The 25,283-nt window shown below is 37.8% G+C and overlaps 1 protein-coding gene and 1 long non-coding RNA gene across 2 annotated transcripts; one reads left to right on the top strand and one right to left on the bottom strand.

Moving 5' to 3' along the window:
• The first annotated feature begins 595 nt into the window (after positions 1–595).
• On the top strand, positions 596–2,754 carry lsm3 (LSM3 homolog, U6 small nuclear RNA and mRNA degradation associated). Its single transcript, XM_044122091.1, has 4 exons — positions 596–678; positions 1,455–1,565; positions 1,649–1,744; positions 2,263–2,754. The coding sequence occupies exons 1-4, from the start codon at positions 658–660 to the stop codon at positions 2,341–2,343; spliced, it is 309 nt and encodes a 102-aa protein (XP_043978026.1). The 5' UTR covers positions 596–657; the 3' UTR covers positions 2,344–2,754.
• A 9,797-nt stretch (positions 2,755–12,551) lies between these two features.
• Positions 12,552–23,911, bottom strand: LOC122834026. The gene is made up of 3 exons (XR_006371113.1): positions 23,726–23,911; positions 20,313–20,416; positions 12,552–14,572 (listed from the first exon to the last, which is right to left on the bottom strand). It is a non-coding gene; the product is annotated as an uncharacterized LOC122834026 (long non-coding RNA).
• Positions 23,912–25,283: the final 1,372 nt, after the last annotated feature.

The raw sequence follows: 25,283 nt of genomic DNA, 5'->3' as shown, positions 1-25,283 counted from the left end.
TGACAATGAACTCCACTGTACTTGAATATTATATACATTGATACACTATATTATTCATTATTAAATGATCATAATGTATTACAAACGCTAAGCTCGGAAAAGAGATCGCAGTAATGGAACAAAAAGGATTTTTATGGTAAAAACGAACAGATTTGGCGGTTGATTTTCTTACCTCACAGAAATCCGATGGGGATTATGGAAAGGCCTGGAAAGAAGGAACAGAGGACACGCTTTATTCTCCTGAAACGGGTTGCCAAATTTGCTCTTTTTGTCTTTCTTACGAACCACCACACGTAATGTCGAGCTTGTAGAGTGAATACTTCGGGATCTGGAAGTAAACGACTAATCAAGAAAAACTACAGCAAAGATGTAAATATTAATAATTGCAAAGGGTTACACAAAGAAAATATGGATTGCATTTTAATTGCAAACAAAGAAATCTATGTAATATATTTTTTCTTAAGAGGAAAATAAATTTAAGGTTATTTTTATCGATTTTCTGAGCATTGTATAATCAATCCATATTAAGAAAGGGAGAAATAAAAGTAATTTTCTTCGAAAGGAGCAGGTGTTCTTTGCGTTTGCCCGAAATAGTGTTTTTTACGGACCTGGCAACTTCCGTATCCATCCCTCCGCTCGACGTAATTTCAAAGAAACATGGCGGACGAAGTCGAGCAGGTTTGTGCTGCTGGGTTGAATTAAGCCGAAATTATTATTATGTCATTGGTATATTGACTTTGTGTAAAATATTAGCGATATAGTGAGACTTCTGTTTGAGTTTGTAAGCTTAGTGTGGGCTTTGGTTTTAAAGATACTTTTACGAGCCTGTTCGGGCCTGTGAAACCAGCTAACCGAATTAGCCTGACTTGCAGCATGGAATGCTGTCGTGAATGTCATAAAATCGTGTTTTGGTGTTTTTTTTTGTCATCCATTTACAAAATAAAGTACATAACTGCTAGAAGTAATTAATTTTACGAGCTCGTCCTATCGCTTTCCCTTCGCAACTGGGTGATGAATGCCACTTTTCTTTTAACTTTTACTGCACATATTTTGGATTTTTTTGGCTATTATAAAAGCTTGTGATTATTTAACCTTTATTTGGAAAACATATTGCTTTTGTTTCACTTAAAGGACAAAATAAGAATATACAATATACAACTTTCATACATGTAAGCCTCAAATCAACAGATTTGTTGTATTGCATATGATGCATGGGCATCCAATCAACAGACAGTATCGCCCTCAAGACGCAGCTCTCCTGTCTGTTGACTGTCAAAGTCCACTAGAAAATAATAAAAAAAAATCCCTAGTGAACAGATTAGATCCCTGAACACCTGGAGGTCTGTCATTTTGCCAGGATTTTAAGCTGCTACTTATTGGTTTCTAAGTGGCTATGGCAGAATAATAGAGGTTCTGTTTGAAAACAGAAGTAACTGTCACTCTGTGTTCTGCAGCAACCAACCACCAACACAGTCGAGGAGCCGCTTGACCTGATCAGGCTCAGTCTGGACGAGCGGATCTATGTCAAGATGAGGAACGACCGGGAGCTTCGGGGCCGTCTGCATGTAAGCTACGATCACTGGATCAGGTGATCCACTTCTGTCAGTTTAGATCTTTGACCTCACTCACGTGGTTCATGTTGTCCCAGGCATATGATCAGCACCTGAACATGATCCTGGGGGATGTGGAGGAGACGGTGACGACCGTGGAGATCGATGAGGAGACGTATGAGGAACTCTACAAGGTAAAGTCCCTGTTTTCCTTTTGTTGTTTTTTTTCCCACACTTCTATTCCGATTTATGCAATCTTCTTTAGTTCACCTCTCTATCATCTACAGTGTTAGAAACTCAGTCTGTTTTAAACTGCTTTGGGTCTTTTGATGCTGCTTTCTTTCCCATCATCACTTTGTCAACATTTTCTGTAAGTTTAGCAGCTCTACTTCACTTCCTTAGTCCTTTAACGATCTTAACTGACGCCCTGAAGGTCAGTTTTTTGCACGTTTTGAGTTTAAAACGTAATGGGATCCAGTTGCTATCTGCAGAGATCCGTTACGTTTTGGATAAGATTTCATAACAGTTTATAAAGTTTAATCTCTTAGTGTAGGTAGTAAAAAGCAGAGTATATCTGCAGAAATGTGTTAAGCGTGGTTCCAGGAGACACAACAACCTCCTGGTTAAATATGTTTCATAACTACGTTTGCAGACTTGAGTTAAAAATGAAAGATTACAGTTTCATGTGACTGTTTTTCATGCTGTTTTTCAGTCTACAAAGAGGAACATCCCCATGCTGTTTGTCAGAGGCGACGGCGTGGTTCTCGTAGCTCCGCCCCTCAGGGTGGGCTGAAACCAGACGCTTGATGGACGGCTGGTTTGTTGCCTCCATGTCTGCTGTAAAGTGTTGCCCACTTTCTTTGTTTCTGGCTTGATTCTACTTCTAATTTCACGAGAAAAATTTCTCCCACTCTGTTAAGTTGCCTGCAAACATATTTTTGAGTGAAGAAATGGAGCAAGATAAGAATGACAGCATTTTTTTGTTTTATTTTGTGTTTATTTTGTTGTTGAACTCGTTGGTGGATACGTCATTTGACTTTGCTCAGGATATCAATAGTTTTAGATTTGATGAAATTGTTAGTTTTACATTCTGTACTTGTGTTACAAAATGTCTCCTTGTGATTTCAGATTGTATTTTTGAAGTATTAGCAGGCAGAGGTTTTTTATTAAAATTGTGATTCATTAAAATCCCAGTTATTATGTAGATGCGTCTCAGAAGTCCATTATGTCACAAATATTAAGTTTGAAAAGTTTCATTTAATCATTTTGTATCCCTATTTGTGTTTTTGTGTTTAAATCATATCCATGTGTAAACATTTTTCAGTTGAACAATTAAAAAAATTGAAAAACAATTAGTGTTACTTTTAATTGCTGGTTCTAACCATGCAAATTATGATAACGGTAGCAGATGAGCTGGAAACATAAAGAGTTAAGTTTCTTGCAATTTATTTTTCCTCAGATGAAAGTGAGATTTTACAGTTTTACCTGTGAATGTGGGAAATTGTTGTGCTGCTGCATTTTACCCACAAGATGGCAGTATTCCTCCTCTAAACCACCTGTGGCTTTCTGGGAATAGTCTGGATAATCTCTTGAGATTTAACTTGACACACAGATATAACTGAGATCCTGCTGCAACAGAAATATTTCTGACAAACTTCTTGGTATTTAGGAGCATCATTTACCCGATTGGTATATTCTTCCTTCTTACTGAAATCAGTTATTGATATAACCACCTGGAAAACGTTTTGAGGAATATATTTGAGTTATTTTATTTAGTCTTTTCACAGTTTATGCTTGCAGAAGGTTGTATAGTTCTACCAACATTAGGATAAAAATGTCTAAAAGCAAAAATAAAATAACAGAATAATGAACTAAAAGGATATACTGTCCAACCATACCAATCAAAAGGTTTGGCAAACAGCACAGATCAAATTCAATAACTATCAGGATATAGTTTGTAAGACTGGATTGATTTAATGTACATTAAGAATTAATTCTGTTAATTGCTCATTTATTTACAAAAGTTGTCAAATTACAAGAATTGCGAAACAAGAACCAGAAAACATTCATCTAGCTAACTATAAATGGATAAGTCATTTGTTCAGCCTAAGTTTGTGTTAAATAAACATGATGATGCAGTAATTATGGGAATCAGCTCAGTGGAAGTGGAACATCAACAGGCTGCTGATGGAATATCAAATGTTCTTAATCATATATTCAGTTATTAGAGGATAGTTTTTGGTTACTTAGTTTGAAGTCCATTGTCAATAGAGGAGCCATGATGTTGCTACTGCTTCAGAAAGCAGGAGATCTTAAAGAGACAGAGGCCAATTTCAAGGCATCAAATTACAAAGTCTGTTTTCTTTCAAGTCACATTTGACATCACATTTTTATAGCAACTAAGGATAACATGCTTAGTTATGGTATAAAATTGAAACAACTGAAGTTAACATAATTAGTTGATTGTGCCATAAAATGGAAAACATATAATACTGCTTCTTTAGTAATTCAGACAAATTAACTATTGTTTAACTTTTTATTTTTCTCTAAATAAAAATGATTTAAAATCTATATTAGCTTATGAAAATGATACAACTCCATGCAAGTGGCAGTTCAGTCATAATATTTCTGTTTCAATCTTTCGTTTTCATGACATTCATGAAAACGAAAGACGTCTTGAGCTTTGACTGTGCCGTGGTTCCTCTGAACCCAACGAACATCTCAACACTCAGGTTTGGGTGGTTGAAGTGTTTTATTGTTATAAAGAGGCAGCTTGACTTGATTCACTTGTTCTTAGAAACGATCTCATAGCTTCACCAGCAGCCAACACGCACACACACACACACACACACACACCCACACACACACACACACCCACACACACACACACACACACACACACACACCCACACACACACACACACACACACACACACACACACACACACACACACGCGCACACACACACACACAGACACACACACACACACACACGCACGCACACACCCACACACGCGCGCGAACACGCGCACGCGCACGCGCACACGCACACGCACACACACGCCCACACGCCCATGTTTACGCAGCTATCTTTGTGGGAACTTTCCATTGACTTCCATTCATTTCTACAGCCTAAACCTTACCCTTACCTTTACCCTAACCCTTACGTACCTGACCCTAACCAAAACTCAATTCACACCTTAGTCCTAAATCTGACCCCTGACCCAAAAATGATGTTTTTGGGTCAGGAGTTGCCACAAGGTATTAGAAACAAACGCACACACACATGAAACCTGAAGATTCACACTGTTTATACTGTAGCTCAGCTTGTGCAGCGATCGCACAGCATGGAGGCAAACTCTGAAAACTCTTCAGTTGCTGTTTCAGGTTCGAACACATCGAGCAGAACGTCTTTGATGGCTGTTGCTTCTGCAGTCTGTTACTGAAATCCTTAGATTAGAATAAGTGCTTTAGATTTTCAGTTTTTCAGCTCTTCACTTCCAACAGAGAAAATCAGATTTTTCATGACTCAGGTGTTCTTTCTATTTTCTAACTTATTCCTGTGATAAATACAAGTTAAAATGTAACTCCTGGAGAAGACAATGGTTCATAAAAAGCATCAACCGTTGGTATTCTGACAAACTGCCAGCCAGCCACTCCCCTCTGCTGCATCTTTCTTCTCTGCTGGAGTGATGAGAACCATTCAATCTCCTACCAATCAGTGTGTAGGTGTTAATCAGTGTGTAGGTGTTTAAGGTGTGACTGACCTGTCACTCCTGTTTGAAATGTCACAACAAGAAGGTAAACAATCCCGGTAGCACGTAAAGTAAAACTGTGCAAAGGTTTGTAAAAACTATGAAGGACAGCCGGTAAGCTCACAGTACTGTTGCTCATTCACATGGACTTGGATTGATTGTTTAAGAGTTTTAATATTATTGAAAAGAAAAGAAAAAAAAGACAATACACTTGGTGTTTATTGGTTGAAGAAGAAAGTGGAAAAAGATTTAAAAAAAAATAAAAAAAATGTTGATCAGGATGTTTGACTATGAAATTAAAGGTTGTTAAATATGCTAATTTATTTATTGGTATCGAATTTTATTATAAAACATTTGCTATTTATTAAACTTTAGGATTAAATGGTTTAAAGGTGTGGACATTTATCTTGTTAATTTCAGATTGTAATAAATGTGTTTCTGTTTGTTTTGAGGTTTTTCACCTAAGTGGTTGGACTACAAAAAATTATGAAACTAAAGATGGACTAACTAAAATGAAGACTCCTTGAGTGAAATCCAGTCATGTATCCTTTTCAAGTGGGGATTAAACCTAACAGAACCTGACGGTTGGTAATGTTTCGGTGATCGACTGTCCTTGTGCCACTGAAGATTTTGAAGAGACTTGTAAATAAATCCTGAATAACTTCGTGCTTCACATAGCTTAACGGTTGAGTCAGAGACTTTCAGCTCTAATAAGTCGGGCTCTGATGCTCAGCTTCCACACTCAGGGTAAGAATCTAAGAGATGTTATTTAAATCTTTCCCCTTCATTTTGGCTTTGGTGCCTAAAGCCTCCCAGTTTTGGTTTATAATGAATGAGAGAAGCGAAGTTCCTCATTTTTTGGTTTTGCATGTTTTTCCTGCAGCGTGTCTAAATACACAGCTTCTGTTCAAGGTTTGGCCTTGAGGTTTACAATCAGCATGCAACTTTTGAGCAAAGAGCTGAAATATGTTACAAATGGGGTTTGAGAATCCAAATCCATTCGTGTCTTAAATTCAGCTTTTCAAAACCACGTTTCAAAACAACCAGTCAAGCTGCAATCTGCTTTATTGTGTCTTTGTCAAATCATTTGAAATACTTGCTGTGTTTTGGTTACCATGAGTCTGAGAAAAACTTCATAACTGAATGTGGCGAAAGCTTGTCTGAGATTTACTGGATTCACAGTGTGTTGCACCATGGGACCTGCACCTGTTTCCATTTGAATTATTCACAGCTAAAAACTCCTGTGACTGTAGTGGTAATCTCTGAACTAATCCCTAATCTGATTGGTAGAAACAAGGTGAGCATTCCTCCAAATGTCAAAGCGTACAGGTGACCTTTTATTTGATCAAGGACATGTAGCTGCAAGATTCCTCCTGGAAAGTTTCACTGCGTCTCCCGATAAGAATGGGAATGCTGTTTTTATATGAGCTGGTTGCTGCAGAAACACTGTGATGATGACAGATGGTTTGGATATGAATGATCTGAAGTCTGAAGTCTTCCAAGTTTTTTTTTGGCTTCATGCTGATTGACCATATTGATGAATTATGGGATTTTCTAGTCACTAACATAGGAATAAAAATATTTCCTACATCGTGTCACATATCATTATATTGACTGTATTTCAAATTACCCACTTGATGCCGAACCGAAACCCAACTTAATATTCCACACATTTTAAACAGTGCTGACGGGTTTTGTTTAGGCCACTCAGGAGACTTAAAGAAGACGCATCATAACCTGTCGATGGTCGTCCAGCTGGACACAAACTGGATACTGACATGAACACGCAGCCTTATCGTTGAAATGTCTGACAAGATGCCATTCCTCTGATTGATGATGATGATGGAAATAAACTGAACAGTGGATATCTGTCATATTCCTGTTTAATACATCTAAGATAATTTACACAGTTGTTAGTCTGTGACAAACTGAAGTTAAAATAGTGAAATTAGGTCCCGATGTCAGGAAGGCTCAGCTCCTTACCATCATGGCAGGAAATCCAATGACTAAACTTCCTGTTTACCTTCCTAAAAACTAATAATCAGAGGAAAGAGAAATTTACTACAGAGGTCCATGAATTTCAGAGGTTGGTGTGGTTAGCTTGATTTTCTTAGTTAGCATGTGGCCAGAAAGAGAAAAGGTACTGCAGTCATTTTGAGACTGAGAATGAGTCACATGTTGAGGTAGAAATGTCGGCACATCAGTGGACAAAGCTGTGAAGTGAAGAGCATGCACACGTTCAGACAAAAACATAAACAATAATGGGATTTTATTGTTTGTTTTTCAGGAGCACGTCAAGCCTCAGAGTTCTGCATGACTTGAATGGAAATAATAGTAAAAATACACTCACACTCTGCTACTCCTCACGTGGAGGTGACAGAAATATCACTGACCTCCAACTGGCTACAAGCTATTTGTGTTTCCAACACTGAGCAGAGTTACATCCACACATTTTAATCTTCTGATCCCAGTTTTCTACTCCTTGAACCATAAACATGTTATATGTTTGCCATGTTTCAGCCATTGTTCTAAAGTGATTTTCCCTTTTTGTTCAAACATCACAAACAAATGCATGTAAAACAGTGGAGGATGTGATTTTCCTACGGCAGTCTCTACACAGCAGCATGATGACTCTGCAGTTTGGTGATTTTTATCATTGGATGGTAAAAATGAAAATCCTTCCTGTCCATATTTTATTGTTCAAGGCAAACTGTCACCACAGTGAGGGAGGAGAGCGTGTTCCCCCATGAGTCAGTGTATGTCTTGGATCATTGAAGTTTTATGAGTCATGTCTCTCTTGCATGTGTTACCTAACATGATGCTGCAGCAGCAGAAAACATGTGATCTCACTGCTAAATCTCACAAATCCTCTTTCTGACTGCAGTCAGAAAGTTTGCATGCAGCTTGGTTTCATTTATTACAAGCAGCCAAAAATAACATATTAGCTTTTTTATATATACAAACTCAATAACACAATAAAACCGCCCCTAAAGCATAGTTTGGCTTTTAAAGCACCACATCTGTTGACTCAACTGCTGATAAATATACACCTTTGCTGCCGTCTGTGGTTCACTTTAAGTAATATTCCCACAGCACCTGAACATAACTCTGTTTGCTTGTGGGACCAACATTGTGCATTAATGGATTTTATTTAGAAGAAGAACATTCCTGTGAGAGAGACAAACACAGGATGTTTTCAATTCACTATTTTATTTCTTACAATCAATGATTGTGTGTCTTTGAATATTAATGTCCAGTCTCATCAGCCCATAACTGACTAAAAAAAACACTGAAGTGAACTCACATATTTTCGTAATTCCCATCTCATCGTAGGGATGAGTTGTGAACTTTCTCTACTTTGCATTTGTGAGATTTGACCTGAACGTTCAGACTAAGCCAGGACTTTGGTCTGTAATGGTTCAGCTTTTACAGCGTTTTGAAGACGTCCATCTGTGGTTCTGTTTTACTGATGAATCATCAGGGAGCTAATGGTGTGATCCCTGGCTTCTCCGCCCAGCATGTCAAAGTGTCATTAAGAGAGGCACTGAAAAGATGATTGTGGTTACTGATAGAAAGAACAGATTCTCTACATCTACAAAATGTTTGAAGAAGCCTGAAAATAAAGAGTTTCCTGTCGTTAAAGGAGACGTGCATGCTGCTATTTTCAGATCATTGTAAAGTCTCTTGTAATGCATCTTCACCTTTTTCTGACAAAAGACAAAAATCTCTCAGTTGCAGGTCAGTGAAAATGTTTCTGCCACAGCCTGGATTAAAACTATAAAACCCGACTTCATCCAATCTGTTACAGAACTGCAGCAGCTCATTGTTTTGAAAGGATACATTTAAATAGCAGAAGAATGAGATTAAGGAAAAAATAATCTTTAAGAATTTGTAATTCATCAATCATTTGGTCAAATACTAATATTTGACAGAATTTGCAATGTTTTTCAGTTCCAATGTACATTGAACCTCTACATGACAGTATTTTATTATAATGTGATTTTTATATTCTCTACTGATTGTTCTTAATATTTTATATCCTTATCTGGATTAAAAGGGACAGAAACACTAAATGCACTGCAAAACCAGAAAACTTTACTAAGAATTGCTGTTCAGTTTATGAGGCAAATATCTTAGTGCACCAAAAAAGAGGCAAAATAACTGAAAAATAATTTCCCAGGAGGCTATATAAGCTTGTTTCAGGTATTTAATTCTTAAATATGGATTAAAGAATGCACTGGTTATTTCACTTATGTCATTTTTCTGGTTATAAGTGAAAAAAATCTGCCAGCGGAGTATTACTTAATCTATTTAGCTAATCTGCTGATCAATAAGCAAGAATTATTGGCTTAAATGAAGCTTATATATCTTACTGAAAATGTGCTTTTAAATTGTTGTCTTTTTTCAAGTGTACTGGGATATTTACACTAGAAACAAGATAAGAAAATAGCTGCAGCTCATCCACAAACATCAGCGATCAGTTTATTATTCATCTCATTGGTTTTGCATATAATTTCACAATGTTACTAAATATTGTAGTTTTCTGTACTGCTGCTCATTCTCTCATGAGCCGTTCTTTCTGAGTTACCTGTCTTATGAATAATGCTGTACAAATAAACTTGGCTTGCCTTGATCTTTAAGTGAAATGTCATCTGTTTTGCATGTTCAGTAATTTGCATAGAATAATGGCCCGTCTGCATTGGAGTGACCCGTTCTCAAAGCTGAAACACCCGGAGGCATCGTTATATAAGAGCAGGTCAGACAGCCTGGAAATACCAAGATGCCAGGACCGTTTAAAGACGCCGGGGCAGATCTGCCTTCTGAGCCCGACAGAACAGCCTCACTGTGTTTGTGCTTATAAATCAGCGCTGCCACTAATATTACATTATAAACTCGCTTCTGTTCCTGGAAAAGTGCTTATTACATGAGCCAGATTTTTTTACTGCTATGCTTCTTTCATTTTGTGTTTTTCAAACTGTTTTCTACACTTTTCTCATTTCCAGTTGCACGCTACTGGAATTAACTATACTGACCAAAACTGTGTTTGCCAAAACAGCCCTGCTGGAGCCAAACCCACAGTTGGCTTGAAAACACATAAAAACACTGAGCAATTTGAGGTTTTGTCACATGATTTTTTTCTATAACAGAGGAATGAAGAACAACAACATTATACGCATTTTTATATAATCATATGAGAAACAAAATCCCCATTTCAATTTCAGAACCACAACATGCAACCTGAGGTTTTGCTCATTTCACGAGATCATATGAGAATCACCAAACTCTGAAGTGAGGCTTGTGGTGACTCCAGACGCTTTCATGGGAGCTGCCAGGACCACCGCAGGCTTCTGCAGCGGCTCTACAGTATGCATGTTTTCTCTTCCAGACACCAATTTTTCTTAAGTGTCTGGCTCAGTTTATCTCTTTTTTTGTTGTTATTGTGCCGTAACGAAGGCTTCTGAGGCTAATGAGTTTAAATTCCTTTGGAACTGCCTGCCTGTGCAGTCAGCGGCTCGAGGTGGAAGAGAAACCTCAGACTGCTTCTCATTTGTTCAAATCCCTCATATTAAAGAAAACACAATAAATACCACTGTGATTTAGGAAAGCAGTTTTAAGATCTACAGCACAGGTATTTTTATTTATTTACAGTAAAATGAGCTCCAGTTTATTCTTTATGGTCTTCATAATACGTGTCACGGATTAAAAGTATGGCTTATCTTATTTAAAGCTTGGCTGTGTGGACATTTTTCTAACTTTATTAACTAGTTATTCTGTAAAAACACAAAATCTTCCCAAGTAAATTCGGTCTAGTTTTTAGGCATTGAATAGACATCAAAGTAACTTATAAGTATCTGTTCAGCAAGAAATAGGATCTCATTTTAGGCCAATAATTCTTTAATATTGATTTAAAAAAAACATCTTTTCCATATTTTAAATAAAATAATCTCCTAGTAGAACTTTTTAAAAATCTATATTAAGCAAATATAGATCTAAAATAAGTTCCTGTATGTTGCTGAAAGTTACTTTTGTGTTAGTTTTATCTTAATTAATATGAACTAAGATATTTTCACTAGTAACTAGACCAAAAATACTTTTTTTACTGTGTTTTTACAGTGTAGGCCATGTTAAAAGCTATCTCTGCATTTGATATTTTTACATTGCAATCTGTGGATGCGTCTGCAGAAATTTCCCTTTTAATACAACATTTTCCCGACTTGAGGTTCTTACAAGACTATGGTACTTATTTTAATTCTTTGTCAATATTTCCATAACCATAAGCACACAATTAAAAGGCACTTCAATGCACAACTACAGCACTTCCTGGAATTACAGTTGTTTATTTTACATCGAGTCCTTCTGAATGTTTTAGAGAGAAAAAATTATCCAGCTGGAAAATATTTTAGTGTAATCTCTGAAGAGCGATGCCAACCATTTGGTTTTTGCAGCAGCGCTGAATTCATAACTGCCTCATGATAGTTTGGATTGCAGAAGGAAAGCGTCCTCCTGCCCAAGGCCACTGCTGATGTTATGTTGTTTACTTCACAGCATGTTCTGGCTTAATGACTGTAAGTCTCCTGATCCCACCAGTTAATAGGACACAATTTGGAAAATATGACTTCTCAGTTTCACTGCATCCCAGGTGCAGACAGTAGATTAACAAGGAAAATTTCACATTGATGTTACACCACAACAAATATGACCTTTGACCTAGGAGGGCAAGCAAAGCCGAAAGTCATTGGCACCCATTCAGCAGCTGTGGTTCAGGGCTGACCCAGACAGAAGGATGGAATGAAGGTTCCCCTAATTACAACTAATTATGCTGCTCTGTGCAGCCAGCCAATGTTATTTCCCTAGTTTACATATTTAAACTGCTAATAACCTTTTTAATTTCAACAGATCGCCTCCTTCACCAGCATCAGCAGCTCCAGACTGATGACTGGTCCGACTCGGTCCCTGAGAAACACTGGCAGGTTTTGGTGCATGCAGTTTAATATGCAATGAATTTATAGTAAATAATTTTGATTTGAACATCTGGAGCAGTAAATTCTGAATGAAAAGCCATCCTCTGATTTCTGTTACTGGCTGAAAAATAAAAGTTGAGTCTAAAACAGCCCAGTAATACGGAAGAGGGTTAGGGCCACCGGAAAAAAAAAAAAAAAAAAAAAAGAATTCTGATTTTAATCTTAGAATTCTTTATTTTTTTGGTGGCCCTAATCCTCTTCCGTACAGTAAAAACCGGGTCGGGTTTTTAGAATCACTTTATTCAGAAACATCAGTACAGGTCACTGCTTCTCACTCGTGTGCAAATATGTCCACAAAAAAGAAGAAAGAGTGAGTTTTTTACATGTATTTCACATTTGTCTTTACTTTTGGTTCGAAAGCACAGTGTGACTGGATCCAGTCATTAGCTACCATTGGTAAGTAGTTAAAAAAAACAAAAAAAAAACAAAGACCAAGAGCTTAAAATGAAAATCTGATTCTTTTTCTGTCTCTTTGTTTTCAGGAATCTAGTTAGAATGAAAAATTAAATATTTGTTTGGCCACAGGACTTTCATGACATGCAAAAGAGGATTATACAGGGTGATTAGTTTGTAACAAAACATAGAACTAATCAAACCGGTTTTACTTTTTTCCTTCTTTTGAGTTTAGCATGAAATCAAAAGCCTGGCCAGCAAATCAGAACATTTACAAATTAAGACACTGGTTTGCAGTTTTCTTGTTTTCTTGTTGTTTTGAAGAGTAAAATCAAATTTTCCTGAATATTTTGCTTTGTAAATCTTTTAATAGTTTAGTTACTTTTGGCAAAACAAATGTGACCGTAACTGGAGCTGCATGGTTTTCACATGCCAACTGCCGCAGACGGCGTCTGCAGCAGCATGCGGTGTGGTCAACATGTCCAGCCTGGTTTTTATAAACGACTCTCAGCTTATTATCACCGCAGCAGCAATGCTGTTCACGTCTGATGGCATTAGCTTCAGGCTGCTGCTCCCTCAGGGAACTGTGTTCAGGTTCTGTCAGCGTTTAACAGGACACGGATTGGGATTAATGAAATGTATGCTGTAATTAGCAGGGACCAGTGGGCAGGAGGTATTCCAAGATGGAAAAATAAGTGGGGACAAAAACATGTTTTTATGGCAGAGAGTGGTGCTGGTGCAGAAAATACCCAAGTTATGAAATTGCATTTGAAATGCCTGAAAATGCTCAAAACATTAATGTCGTCTAGATTCGGATCACCTATGTTGTTGCTGTGGCTTTTCGTTAGTGGAAGATTTGTTTTCCTCTGCAGATTGTGGCAGTCACACAATTTTCAGGGTTTTTCAGCAGCTGCTTGATGGAGTTGTTTTGACTGGAGTTCTGCAGCGGTTGGCCGCCCAGCGTGACATTGTGTGCTGCTGCCGTGAGGTTTATAAGAAAACAGCCACTAGGTTTGGCCTGCAGTTCACCGTGTGGTTCACCACAAACCAAGCCAAGGATGGACAGAATCCTGATGGAAGTACAGAGAGGAGAATTGAAGGAGATCGATGCAAATGGGTTTCTAAATTCATTTCTTTCCCTCCTTAATCTTTGTCATTCAACTTGTCTTTCAGTGCATCCTTTCTAATATGGATATAACTTAAAAATCTAAATTTATTCAGTTATATGCAGATCTTTTCATCCTTCTTCAAGATGTTCAATGCATTACTAATGACTGAGTCAATGAGGAAATTGTTATGCAAGTGATTTCAGCCTGGCAGAATTCATAGAAAAGAATGAAACCAAACATCCAACACTTCAAGAGAAGCTCACAAATTAGGGAGAAATAAACAGCAATGAGGAAAAAAGCATGTAAGGGTTGAGTATATTGAAAACAATTGAGTGAATGGAAAAAGAGTCAAAGTCTAGAGGATGTAACGCTGCAGTGCTAAAGTTAAATCAAAGCAACATAAACTGATCAGACTTTTAGTAAATACCAAAAGTATTCCACTGCAAACGTTTGCCAACAGGTAGATGGACAGCAGCTCCAACATGAGCGAATCGCCAGCAGACACAGTGGAGTGACCCATTTCACACAGCAGCATCCTGGACCAGCAGCATCCTGGACCAGCAGCATCCTGGACCAGCAGCATCCTGGACCAGCAGCATCCTGGACCAGCAGCATCCTGGACCAGCAGCATCCTGGACCAGCAGCATCCTGGACCAGCAGCATCCTGGACCAGCAGCATCCTGGACCAGCAGCCCGGCCCTCATGGCCAAACTGTGGTCAGAATTTGCACCGATCTGATTTGCCTGTGGAGACATTGTGTTTACAAAGATGCCCTCGTTTGCATCACACTTTTAATATAAAACAAATAACAAACAAAACCCTGATTCTACTGACAGCAGCAGTTCAATTATCAGTCCAAACGTTTACTTTAGTGTGAAAATTTGTCATTTTATTGGATTAATATTCAATTGGATATTTTTGCATGATTTGAACACATTAAAGGTACATGTATTAATAAATATGCACACAATAAAAGTCATTTCCTTCTTATCAAACAACAAACATCCATATATATTCATACTGAAGCTCTACGCTCTGATCTTCAGGTGGTGTTTTTGTCATTTGGGTTTGTTTGAAACAGTTCTGGGAAAATTTGATGCCCTTTATTTCTATTACACCTCACAGCCGTGGCAATAGAAATAAAGCACTGTTGCATCTTTGCTGTTTACCAGGATAAAAGCTGAGACTCAGAGTTAAATTAAACTGAATTAACCTTCCAAAAGCCTTTGAAATTTGATCAAATAAACTCTAATTTAATTTTCCCCCAGGGGAGTAACAGTCTGTTCACATGAGGCCCAGTCATAACTGCTCAGTCTTTCAGGAAACTACAGTTTTATTCCCACATCCCTTATGTTTTAGGTGAGTTTGAGCTTTTCTAAGTTATTTTTTTAATGCACCACTTTGTTGCTGTGTATGTTCTGTCTTGCAGTACGAATCATTAAGATCATTTAAAATTTTCAGTCTAGAACTTCCTGAATTAAACTGTGAGGGAAATCGAGCGCATCCAGTAGTTTGATCATAAAACAAATATGAACAGTTGAAAATGCCTCAAACTGAAATAAAAATGATTTTTTTTCATTAATATGCTTTTCTGTAACCTCAGCAATTTCTCATTTGAAATCGTGGCTAAAGACAAAACGTCAAAAACTCTTTTCTCTCTCTGCTCTATTCATGCAGTCGATTCCAAAGCAAGTGGCAACTGTAAGAAGTAATCATCCCTGTAAAACCCATTTTTATGTTGTTATAAACAAACCTACAGAGCATGTGATAACATTAACCATTCACACAACTTTAGTATTCAAAGACCTAAAAATATAGAAATAATATCTGGATAATCCAGAGGCATTCTGGGAAAAGCTTCAATGGCAGATTGGAACTGAACCTCTGCAGGGCTCACAGGAGGAGGAGCATAAAATAATAAGAGTGGCAGAGAATATGCATCTGGTAGCATAAGTGATGAGTTAAAAATAATGTTGGAGGCTGTTTTTGACTGAAACCTTCAGAGTTATTTCAGCTGCTGACTCACTTTCTGTTTTTTATGTATTAATAAGAAACTAAATGGGTTTAAAGCTGAGAGAATTAGGAGGATTTTGTGCAAGAATAAAGTCCTGTCAGGTCTTTTGATGAACTCCTTTTATGCATGAATACAGGGATCGAATTCAGAATACTGAATGCATCTCCTTACTTTTGGTTGACATTAAGATTTAGTTTCTTTTTGTTTGTTTAATAAAGAATCAGCTGCTTTCATCTTACTGACTCACTGTTCAGGTTTTCCAGTTGCAGTTGTGTTGATTCTGTTGAATGGAAATGCTTTGCTGCTCATGCAACCAAATTTTTAACATCTCCAAAAAACCCGCTGGTCTTTCTCATGTGATGTTTAACTTGTACAGTGTCAACTTCCTAAAATAATGGTTTAAATCATTTCTGCCAAAAATGGCTTGTTTTTGCCCAAAATATTTTTAGGCAAAAATAAAGAGGTGGTGTTTTTTTATTTGTGTCAAAATCACAGTTCAGGGAAGGATGAAGCATTTCATAAATGTTGTTCATTTTGGTTATTTAAACATGAAAAGAATTACAGATCAAAGTCAGAAATTCTGTAACCTGCATTTACAAACAAAATGTGTTGAACAATAAATACATCGGCTACAAAGCAGCAGCTGTTATGGAAAATCTAGATTTGTGGAAGATGAAAATAATATTTTTCCTCCTGATATAAAACCAGATTCAACATAAAATCCTGACCTTCCAGATGTTCACTTATCCCATAATTCTTGAGCTCAGTTCTGGGAAAGAAGCCTTAAATGTTATTGCTGGGAGTTTGGAGACGGTTGATGTTTGTGCACCAACGATGTGTCTGTAAGGCCTCAGACCAACCTCACACTTAGTGACATTCTGGTTATAAAGTGGAAAAAACAACATTTCTTGAGTTTTCCGAAGCTCAGTCTTATCAAAAATGCTAAATTGAGAGCAGATTGCAGAGAGTGTGAAACGTGATTGAGAATGCTGTGAGGATAATTTTGGTTTCTGGTTCTTTGATGTTGATGATAAGGAATTTTGTTGGGGAAAGCAGCAGCTGATTTAAAAAGATAAAGTGGATTTTGGTCTCACTGTGGTTGTTTTGGGTCTGTTTTTGTTTTCTAATCCTAAATGTGAGCAGCACCACTGCAGCTCCACACGCATGCGGCGGACTTGGCTTCCTTCAGGGGACAGTTTTTTAAGTCTTGTCGTCTGGTTCCAGTGTAAAGACACTAAGTGTTTACATCAGGGTCTGTAATTGGCTTTACACACGAGACTGGTCTATTTTACTACTTTATAGGTAGCAAAACCAAAATCCTTAAACAAAGAGAAGAAAAAAGGCAGATCATTTCAGATATGTGGTGGGACAGACATGTAATTCACTGTAATAATAAAAAAGCTGAAGACAAAACCGCAGAGATTTTACGATACTGTGAATGTCAGTTTGAAATCCTGCTGAAGTCAAACACCCAATATCATGTTTTCTATGGACTGAAAATCAAAAATATTACACAAATGAGAACCTGAAAACGTTTTTTAAAGTGTGTTAATAAGCTGTTAAACAGAAGGATTGTGTCCTTACTTTTAGTAGGAAGATGCAAAATCACTTTAAAAAATGTATGTAAAGTAAATTTTAAATTAAATGTTTGATGCATTTATTTTCAGTGTGTGTGTTTCTACTGAAAGTCCATCAGATCAGACGCGACTCTCAGATAAATAAAAGTACGTTTTGGACTTTGCATCAGTTCTTCAGCAGCTTTATGTTCCTGTGCTTTCCAGCAACAGATCCTCACACGAGTGAAACATAAAAAACTTTTCTTAGCAGCATAAGCAGCATAACTGTTGACCAATGTTTTATGATTTTATTTTCCAAATAAAAAGTAATTCCCGGATCCCTCCTCAATGTAAAATCTAAATCATTTGAAAGCTAAAAACAGCCCTCGTTTGAAGTGGTTAGTGAATCTGGTTCGAAGTTGGTCTAGTTCAAACAGGGATGAGTGATTCCAGAGGAATATTTGTCTTTTGTAAGCAGAACAAATCAAAGCTCTTTTGTTTGACACTGAAGTGAATTTCCAGGAATCTCTGCTGGTCTTGGCAGGAAAACATCTCCTCTACGCTCCTCTCACCACGTCACTGTTTTCATTCTCTGTCTTCTGTAACCAAACCCCCCGATCAGAAACCGTCCTCTCAGGTTAGTGGGTCACAACTCTCATGTCTGATTTAACTCTTTGTTGTATTACAGGTGATCTATATCAGTGTACCGCTCACTTTCAGCTCTGATCGTTCTCCTCCTCTTCCTCTTTTCTTCTTCACGTTTGATTGACAAACACTCTACTTGGATGTTTCTAAGTCCAGTTTTCCATTGATCTTATATTGAAAGTAGTTTAGGAACCAGAAGCTTGTTGAGCGTATTAATACAAAGTCTCAAATAAAATGAGATTGTCTTGTTTTCCAGTAAACCAAACGGTTGCCATGGTGAAGACTCTGTCAGAAATGCTCCCGTCACTCATTGCTCCGCCTGAAAAACTGGAACCTGCAACTGAGGAAATGCTTCATGTTCTGCAGGTGAGTTTTCATATTACTGGATTATAATCTCATTGCTTTTTGTTGATTGTTCTTCATTTTGTGTTTGTGTGTGCAGAACAGCTCAACGCCTTAACACTTCTAAATGTTTTTAAAAAAGGTTTAAGCATTCATTTAGCAATCCGCTGTTAATATTTTTGTTTTGTTGTGTGCAAAAAATAATACAGATGTGAAATGTTGCTGAACTCATATTTTTATTTAAATAAGCCAATAAAATTTCCTGTTCTAGTACTGAGGATCAATTCTTGTTCTTGAACTTCAGGTGTTTGTAGCTTCATTGAAGTTCAATATTTTTACTTCTTTTGTAAAGGTTTGACATGGCAGATACGTTTCCTTATGTTACCCAAGATGAGTGCCATTTTTGTACTTTTATTTCTGAATGGTGAATTTTTGCAGTGCAGGATAAATTCCTCTGTTGTTGGGCTGTTCCTCTGGTTTTACGTTACTCTGGATTTCTTATTTTGTATTTTGATTGTTCAGCCATCTCATGTCATCTTTCCTCTGTAATTGGTTCCAGCTGTTCATCATCTTGATTGCCCCGCTGTGTGTGTGTGTGTGTGTGTGTGTGTGTTTTCTTGCATCGTTCCCTGCTGGGTGCTTGTGTCTCCTTGCTCTGTCTTCTCGTGTTCCCAGTGATCTCCTGTGGTTTACGCAGGAGGTTTCTTGGACTATTAAAACTCTCCTCATCTAAAATCTGCTTCCATCCTGTTGCACTTTGGTGTAACTCACAACGACTTAGCAACTCATGACAGTTATGAGGAACACACAGTGAGTGTTTAATGCATGGGCTGCTGCCGAAGGACAGCGTTGATAAACGTGACTGTGTATTGAAAACGTCAGATTGTTCTGTTCTCATGCACAACTGTGTTTGGAGAAAGAATGAAGTGGGAGCATGTAGCCGTTAGTTTAAGAAAAGGACTCATCCATGGAGGTTTCCAGGGAGGGAAGAGCCTGTTGGTTCATGATTTACTTTTTTTAATTCAGTTCTGGCTCCTTGCAGTGACTGTAAAAACCCTGAACCTGAATAAGTAACTTGTCAATGTCAGTTAGTTTTTATTTTCCAAGAGTTATTCTGTAATCAGTGGGACAGAGAGAGGGATGCTACTCTTTATGCATGTTGACTTTAATACTGCCATTAAGTTTAGTTTATTTGAGATTTTGGCTGAAGTCTTCCACCTCTGTATACATCTGTTACAAAAATCACATCTTCTAAAATGAGCGGCTCATTCTTTGTGTTTTAGATGACAGCAGCTCACCAGGTTGTCTCCTGTATCCTCCATGTTTCATGTTTCATGTTTCAGCCCTGATGAATGGTGGAAGGACAGGATTAATAAGACCTGAAATCTCTTCGGCGGACATTATGGTCCACATCTTGAAGCACTTCCAATACCATCTTTTCTTTCTGCGTCCTTGTTGGTACAAAGTTCACCAGAAATTTATTTTTTTCCCAAATCATTCTGGTTTTTAATCAAAGCATCTATTGGTGACGTTTTGAGATGATGATATCTGCCCTCATAATCTACATTTTATTCCTAGATTCTGCAATCCGCCTTCCCTCCAATCTAGTTCCTCTATAGAAACCATCTTTAACAAAACTGGTGTTACTAGTTTTTTTTTCTCCAGGAAACAAAACCTGCTGTCCTGATTGCTGAATGTGTGACGCAATAGCCACACATTTAGCCATGGCTAATGGCTGATTAGCCATGGCTAATGGCTAATGGCTAATGGCTAATTCACTGATGTAGGCAACATCTGACCCTTAACCTGTTTTCTGTGTCTGTTCCCATCAAATACATACAATAAAATATTTAGATGCAGATTTTTTCAGTCACTGTTACATCAGTTGTTGTGTTTAACCAAAGCATCATTTTGAACAGAAGGTACCTTTAGTGACACGCCTGTTCATCGGTTCACGTCGTTGCTTTGTGCTGGCAGCTTAAGGTGCAGAAAGTCGCCCACCGTTCTGGAGTATGTAGGACAGGATACGTCTGGGAACAGATTAAAACCAACTGAGCACATCAAACTCATGGAAACTTTCATAATGGTGGCAGTTTAAAGCAGAAATCTCCAACCTCAGAGCTACTGCACTGCAGCTTTTAGGTTCTTGACCTCTCATTTTCCAGAATTACGCCCCCTAGAGGGGAATCCTGCTGGAGTGACACTGTTACAATAATTTGTCCTTCTTTAGGTTTTTACAAAGTTAGCTTGGTTGAGTCATTGCATGTTGGACTATTGTTCCCTTATTGTTTTGGATGCTTGCTTTTTTAACTTTTGGACAGTTGGCCTGATGCGTAAGAGCAGAAATAATTCTTGGTGTTAACCACAGACCCTCTTCTACTTCCCTTTAGGACAGTTTAGTTCCTGTAACATTTCATCCACAACAACTGCAGACAACCCTGGGAAAACCTTGAACTGCAGTCAAATATGATCAGAATTACCCCGTCTTTTCTCTCCCATCTGGTCTTTGCTATGAGTTGCAGTTTGTTTTAGGAAAGTTTCTTTTATCTCATGTAGAAACCAGAAGTCCTGAACTCCTCTGGAATCCTCGGCCGTTTTAAAGCAGCTGGACGAGTTTTTATATTGCAATGAAACTCTGCAGACAAACAGCTGTTTACTTAAGCTGTTTGCTGTTCATTCCTCTATAATTACATCCCAGCAGTAAATACTGCTTTAGCATTTGTCCACACTAATTCCCACACTTATTAGTAGTTTGATGCCATTCACTGAGTCTCACCACGTTTCATTACTTTACGGTCAAACATCAGTAAAGGTGGAAGCAGTTAATTAACTCTTTGCATTTAAGGGGTATTATTTAATATTTTTTTAGATTCTGATTATTTTTCTTTTACTGATGGGTGTTTGGATGAATTAAACAACCAGTTTTCAGTTTTCAGTTATTTTAGACGTCTGCTCCAGCTTAAATGATTGCAGTAACCTCCTGAACTGCCGTAGAAGACTTTTAATCACCCAATTGTTTAAGCCCTGTGTGTGTGAGGGCAATGAAACACCTGCAGTTGGGAATGTGTTGCAGCAGTGTTTCCCAACCCTGGTCCTCAAGGCTCACTGTCCTGCATGTTTTAGAGGTTTCCCTGCTTCAATGTGCCTGATTCAACTGATTGCAGCTCAACAAATGGCTGTTAATGAGTCATTAATTGAAATCAGCTGGACTGAAGCTAGAAAATACCTGAAACATGTAGGACAGTGATCCTTGAGGACCAGGGTTGTCATGCAATGTGCCAGTTTGTCTCTACCAGAAATTGTCTGCATTGTAAACAACGATCCTCCTCTGCGAAGACAGACGTGTCGAGTCGAATGAGATGACTGAATGAGAATTCACTTCCTCTGCTGCCGTCGCTAAAATTACAGGCCTCTAGTTTAAACTCAAAGTTCAAACATCATAAGAATATATTTTATATTCTTAGCAATTTTCTAATAATTAATCACTTGAATTGAAAATCAAGTGAATAGACAACTCTTTGATACTGCTTCTCTCAAGATTAGCTGCGAAAACAAACTTATAAAACAATGTAAAAAAAGAAACAAACATGCATTTTTCTCGGTTCACCTGTTCGGATACCTGAAACCACTTTAAAAAACGAATCAGGAACTTCCAACAGAGAAATAAGCTGCTTTTAATTCCTCTGGTGCAGCTCTAAGAGACTGATGGCATTAAGTTGACCCGTTCAGGTTTTGGATGAAAGGCTACTCTGTTGTTGGTCACAAAGATTAAGATTAATGGTCTCCCTCAGAAGGTTCTGCCCTAATTATTCTGCCTCAGCAACAAGAGCCTGGTCCTTTTAGGAAAGGCTTTAAACTGGAAAAATACTGGCCACCGTCGGGAAGCATGTGATTCTCTTTAATATCTCAATTTCTATTTTTGCTCCTTTCTAAAGGTGAAAAATCCACAAAAGCATTTGATGTTTAGTCCCAGTTTAGACTCACTTGTTTTGCGGTTTTGCAAGAGTGACTGTGATAATTCTTTATTTTTTTACATCACACCTTTGTTTTTACAAAGGTGTAACATAGATGAGCAAACTTTATGATGATGTTGACCCTTGATTTTTTGTTGAAACAGTAAAAACGTTAGAGGGACTTCCAGGTATTCATTTGAGAGGGCCTTACTGGCGACAGGAGCTTGTGTTGGGTAATAATGCCCTGGGAGGTCGTTTGGGTCTGCAGTGTTTTTTACACAACCTTCTAACAATGCTTTCATTGGATTTTCCCCGTGTTTTAAAAAATCACACAAAGGAATTTTATGTAAGTTCTTACTCAACTGGAGGCTAAAAGTTGTAAAGTTATCCTATTCTTCCCTGTCCAGAGACTTTGTGTAAAAGATCCTGCATAAACTTTAGATAAGAGTCGTGTAGAAACGCTGAGCTCGTCTTCACCGACACTAAATGCTTTGATGGATGATAGAGAACAATGAGCCACAGCGCTGTACCATCTTGGCAACAGGCAGCACTCCATGATCTGGTTTCAGTGGGTGTTAAATTATGAGGCAGACTGGCATGAGCCTCCTGGGACTGGATGGCAGAGCCTGATACTGACAGGAAGAGAGTCTGTTATGAAAAGTAAAAGTAAAAATAATTGGTTTTAACTGGCAGGAAAAAAACCTGAAGCAGGATCAGTTGCTACTGAGCCAAATATGACATCATCACACACACACACACCCCTACACACACGCACACACACACACACACACACACGCACACACACACACACACACACACGCACACACACACACACGCACACACACGCACACACACACCCACACACACACACACACATCAGCAGAGAAGTGTTATTTGATCCACTCTAGTGGATCTTTTTAGTGAATTCAGTCCTTTTTTTTAAAAAAAATCACCATTTAGTGTAAAATTAGTTTTTCAGATTTTTATGATGCTTTTTGCAGAAATGCAAACCAAAGTTTCCAGGTTTTAAACACACTGAAAGACAAATCTGTTCTTTAATGTTTCAAATAATTTCATGATTTTGTCGTGATGCAGTGTGTCCGTGATTAAATGAGGTTATGCATCTGTTCAGGTTCATGTCCATCTAAATATGATGCATATTTGCTTAAATTACAACCAGATTAAACAGCATCACATTTTCAAAGGTAATAGCTTGTTGAGTCTTGCAGATGGCAGGAATAAAAAGCTGTTAGCAGAATGTAATATTTGTGCATTTTGCAGGGTAAGATGTCATTACTGTCTTTTAAAGTCAGACACAAGCTCAGGCAACAGAGACAGCAAGAAAAATGCAGAAGCTATTCAATAATGAAGCAAATGAAAACTTACGAGGATGACAGGGAAGAGAAACTGGAGGCAAGTTTGTAAAACAATGACGAAGTGCAATGGGAGAAGCCAGAGGGAGAACAATGTAAACCAGGGAGCTTAAATACACCGACAGAGGAGAGAGTGAGAAGGAACCTGATGGGTTAATCAGACGGACATGAAGAGAGAAGGCAGAGCGAAATGAAGGAATGACAAACAGCTGGACAGGAACAAGCTGGCAGGCAGAGGGAGGAGGAGAGAGAGAAACCAGAAACTAATAGAAACAGTAAAGAAAAAAGAAACAATTAAAGACATAAATCCAAAACAAACAACGAAAAGAAATGAACTAAAATAAAATGACAAAATATCAGCAAATAAACAGTAAATAGTAAAAAAAAAACTAATATGCAAATCTAACTGCTGATTATGTTTTTGGTCAGTTTGAAAGATTTTGACCAACTTTTATCAGGTGTAAATCTTAATGACTTAAGAAGCTAAACTTTGGAGAATAGTGAGGAACAGAAAGAAAAGATGAGGTAAAATGACAGAAGAATTAAAGATGGCATTACTTTTCTTTTAGTTTTACATTTTCTCTCTTGTTAGAACTGTGACTTTACTTGCAAAAACATGAATAAATGGATGAATAAAATCTAATTACATCATATAATAAAGCAAGTTGAGAATAAGGCCTGGAGAACAGTTTTATGATACGGCTTTACTGTGGGAAATTCCACAGGCTGATATTTTAGGATCAGACAATAAACGCCTGCAGGAATCAAGTAATGTTGAGTCTCTCATACTGTCACCTGAGACAGCAGCTTCATAATGGCTAATAAGAGTAACAAGATCATGACATAACATCCCCACAAGCTCAAAGCCAAACAAAGAGCAAAATATGTTTAAGTTGTAATTTTCATTCTTCCTCTTCCTGTGAAATGTGAATGTGTGTGAAAAATTGTAGAAACATGATGAGAAAACCACCTGGAGATTATTAAAAACACCTTTTCATATTTCTCCACAGAAATATAAAAACCCAAACAAGGTTTTAGATTTGGATTTTTAATACCAATATGAAAGAAAACAGGCTCAATCTTTGACCCACTTTCCAAAGTTCTGCATTGTGTTCAGAAACACGGCTGTACGTTTTGCCTCATCATATCAGCATGAGATGAAGGGATCTGCATGGAGAATGTTGAGCTAACAGGCTGAGCTGAAAAGATCCTAAATGTGAAATGCTGCTGTAGATGTTTGGATCTCCTGATCTCTCATATCTGATCCTTTCAGCCTTGGTTACATGATTAGCCAGTCTACCAGCATTGTAACTTTCTCATGCTGTGTAGATTAGTAAGTAGGTCCAGGACCCTACAAGGTCATTGAGGTCTGCAGTCTGTTGGAGCAATGACAGGAATGTGTTGCCGTACAGCGATGACAGCTTAAATGCACAAACACATACAATCAGTCACATCCAGTCCCAAAGACGTCAGCAGCTTCCTGGAACGTGTGACAGCGACTCATGCTCCAAAGTGTCCTCTGCTTTTTCCTCTCATGTGGATTTAAATTCCTTTTTCTGTCTCATTTGAAT

Source organism: Gambusia affinis, linkage group LG07 (genome assembly GCF_019740435.1).
Source record: "Gambusia affinis linkage group LG07, SWU_Gaff_1.0, whole genome shotgun sequence".
NCBI classification, from domain to species: Eukaryota; Metazoa; Chordata; class Actinopteri; order Cyprinodontiformes; family Poeciliidae; genus Gambusia; species Gambusia affinis.
Note: the sequence above shows the minus strand (reverse complement) of the source record. Positions and strands in the feature narration are given on the sequence as shown.

Coding starts and splice junctions, on each gene's coding strand:
- lsm3 (XM_044122091.1), top strand. CDS start 658: ATGGCGGACGAAGTCGAGCAG. Junction 679..1,454: donor TGGCGGACGAAGTCGAGCAG/GTTTGTGCTGCT, acceptor TGTGTTCTGCAG/CAACCAACCACCAACACAGT. Junction 1,566..1,648: donor AGCTTCGGGGCCGTCTGCAT/GTAAGCTACGAT, acceptor ATGTTGTCCCAG/GCATATGATCAGCACCTGAA.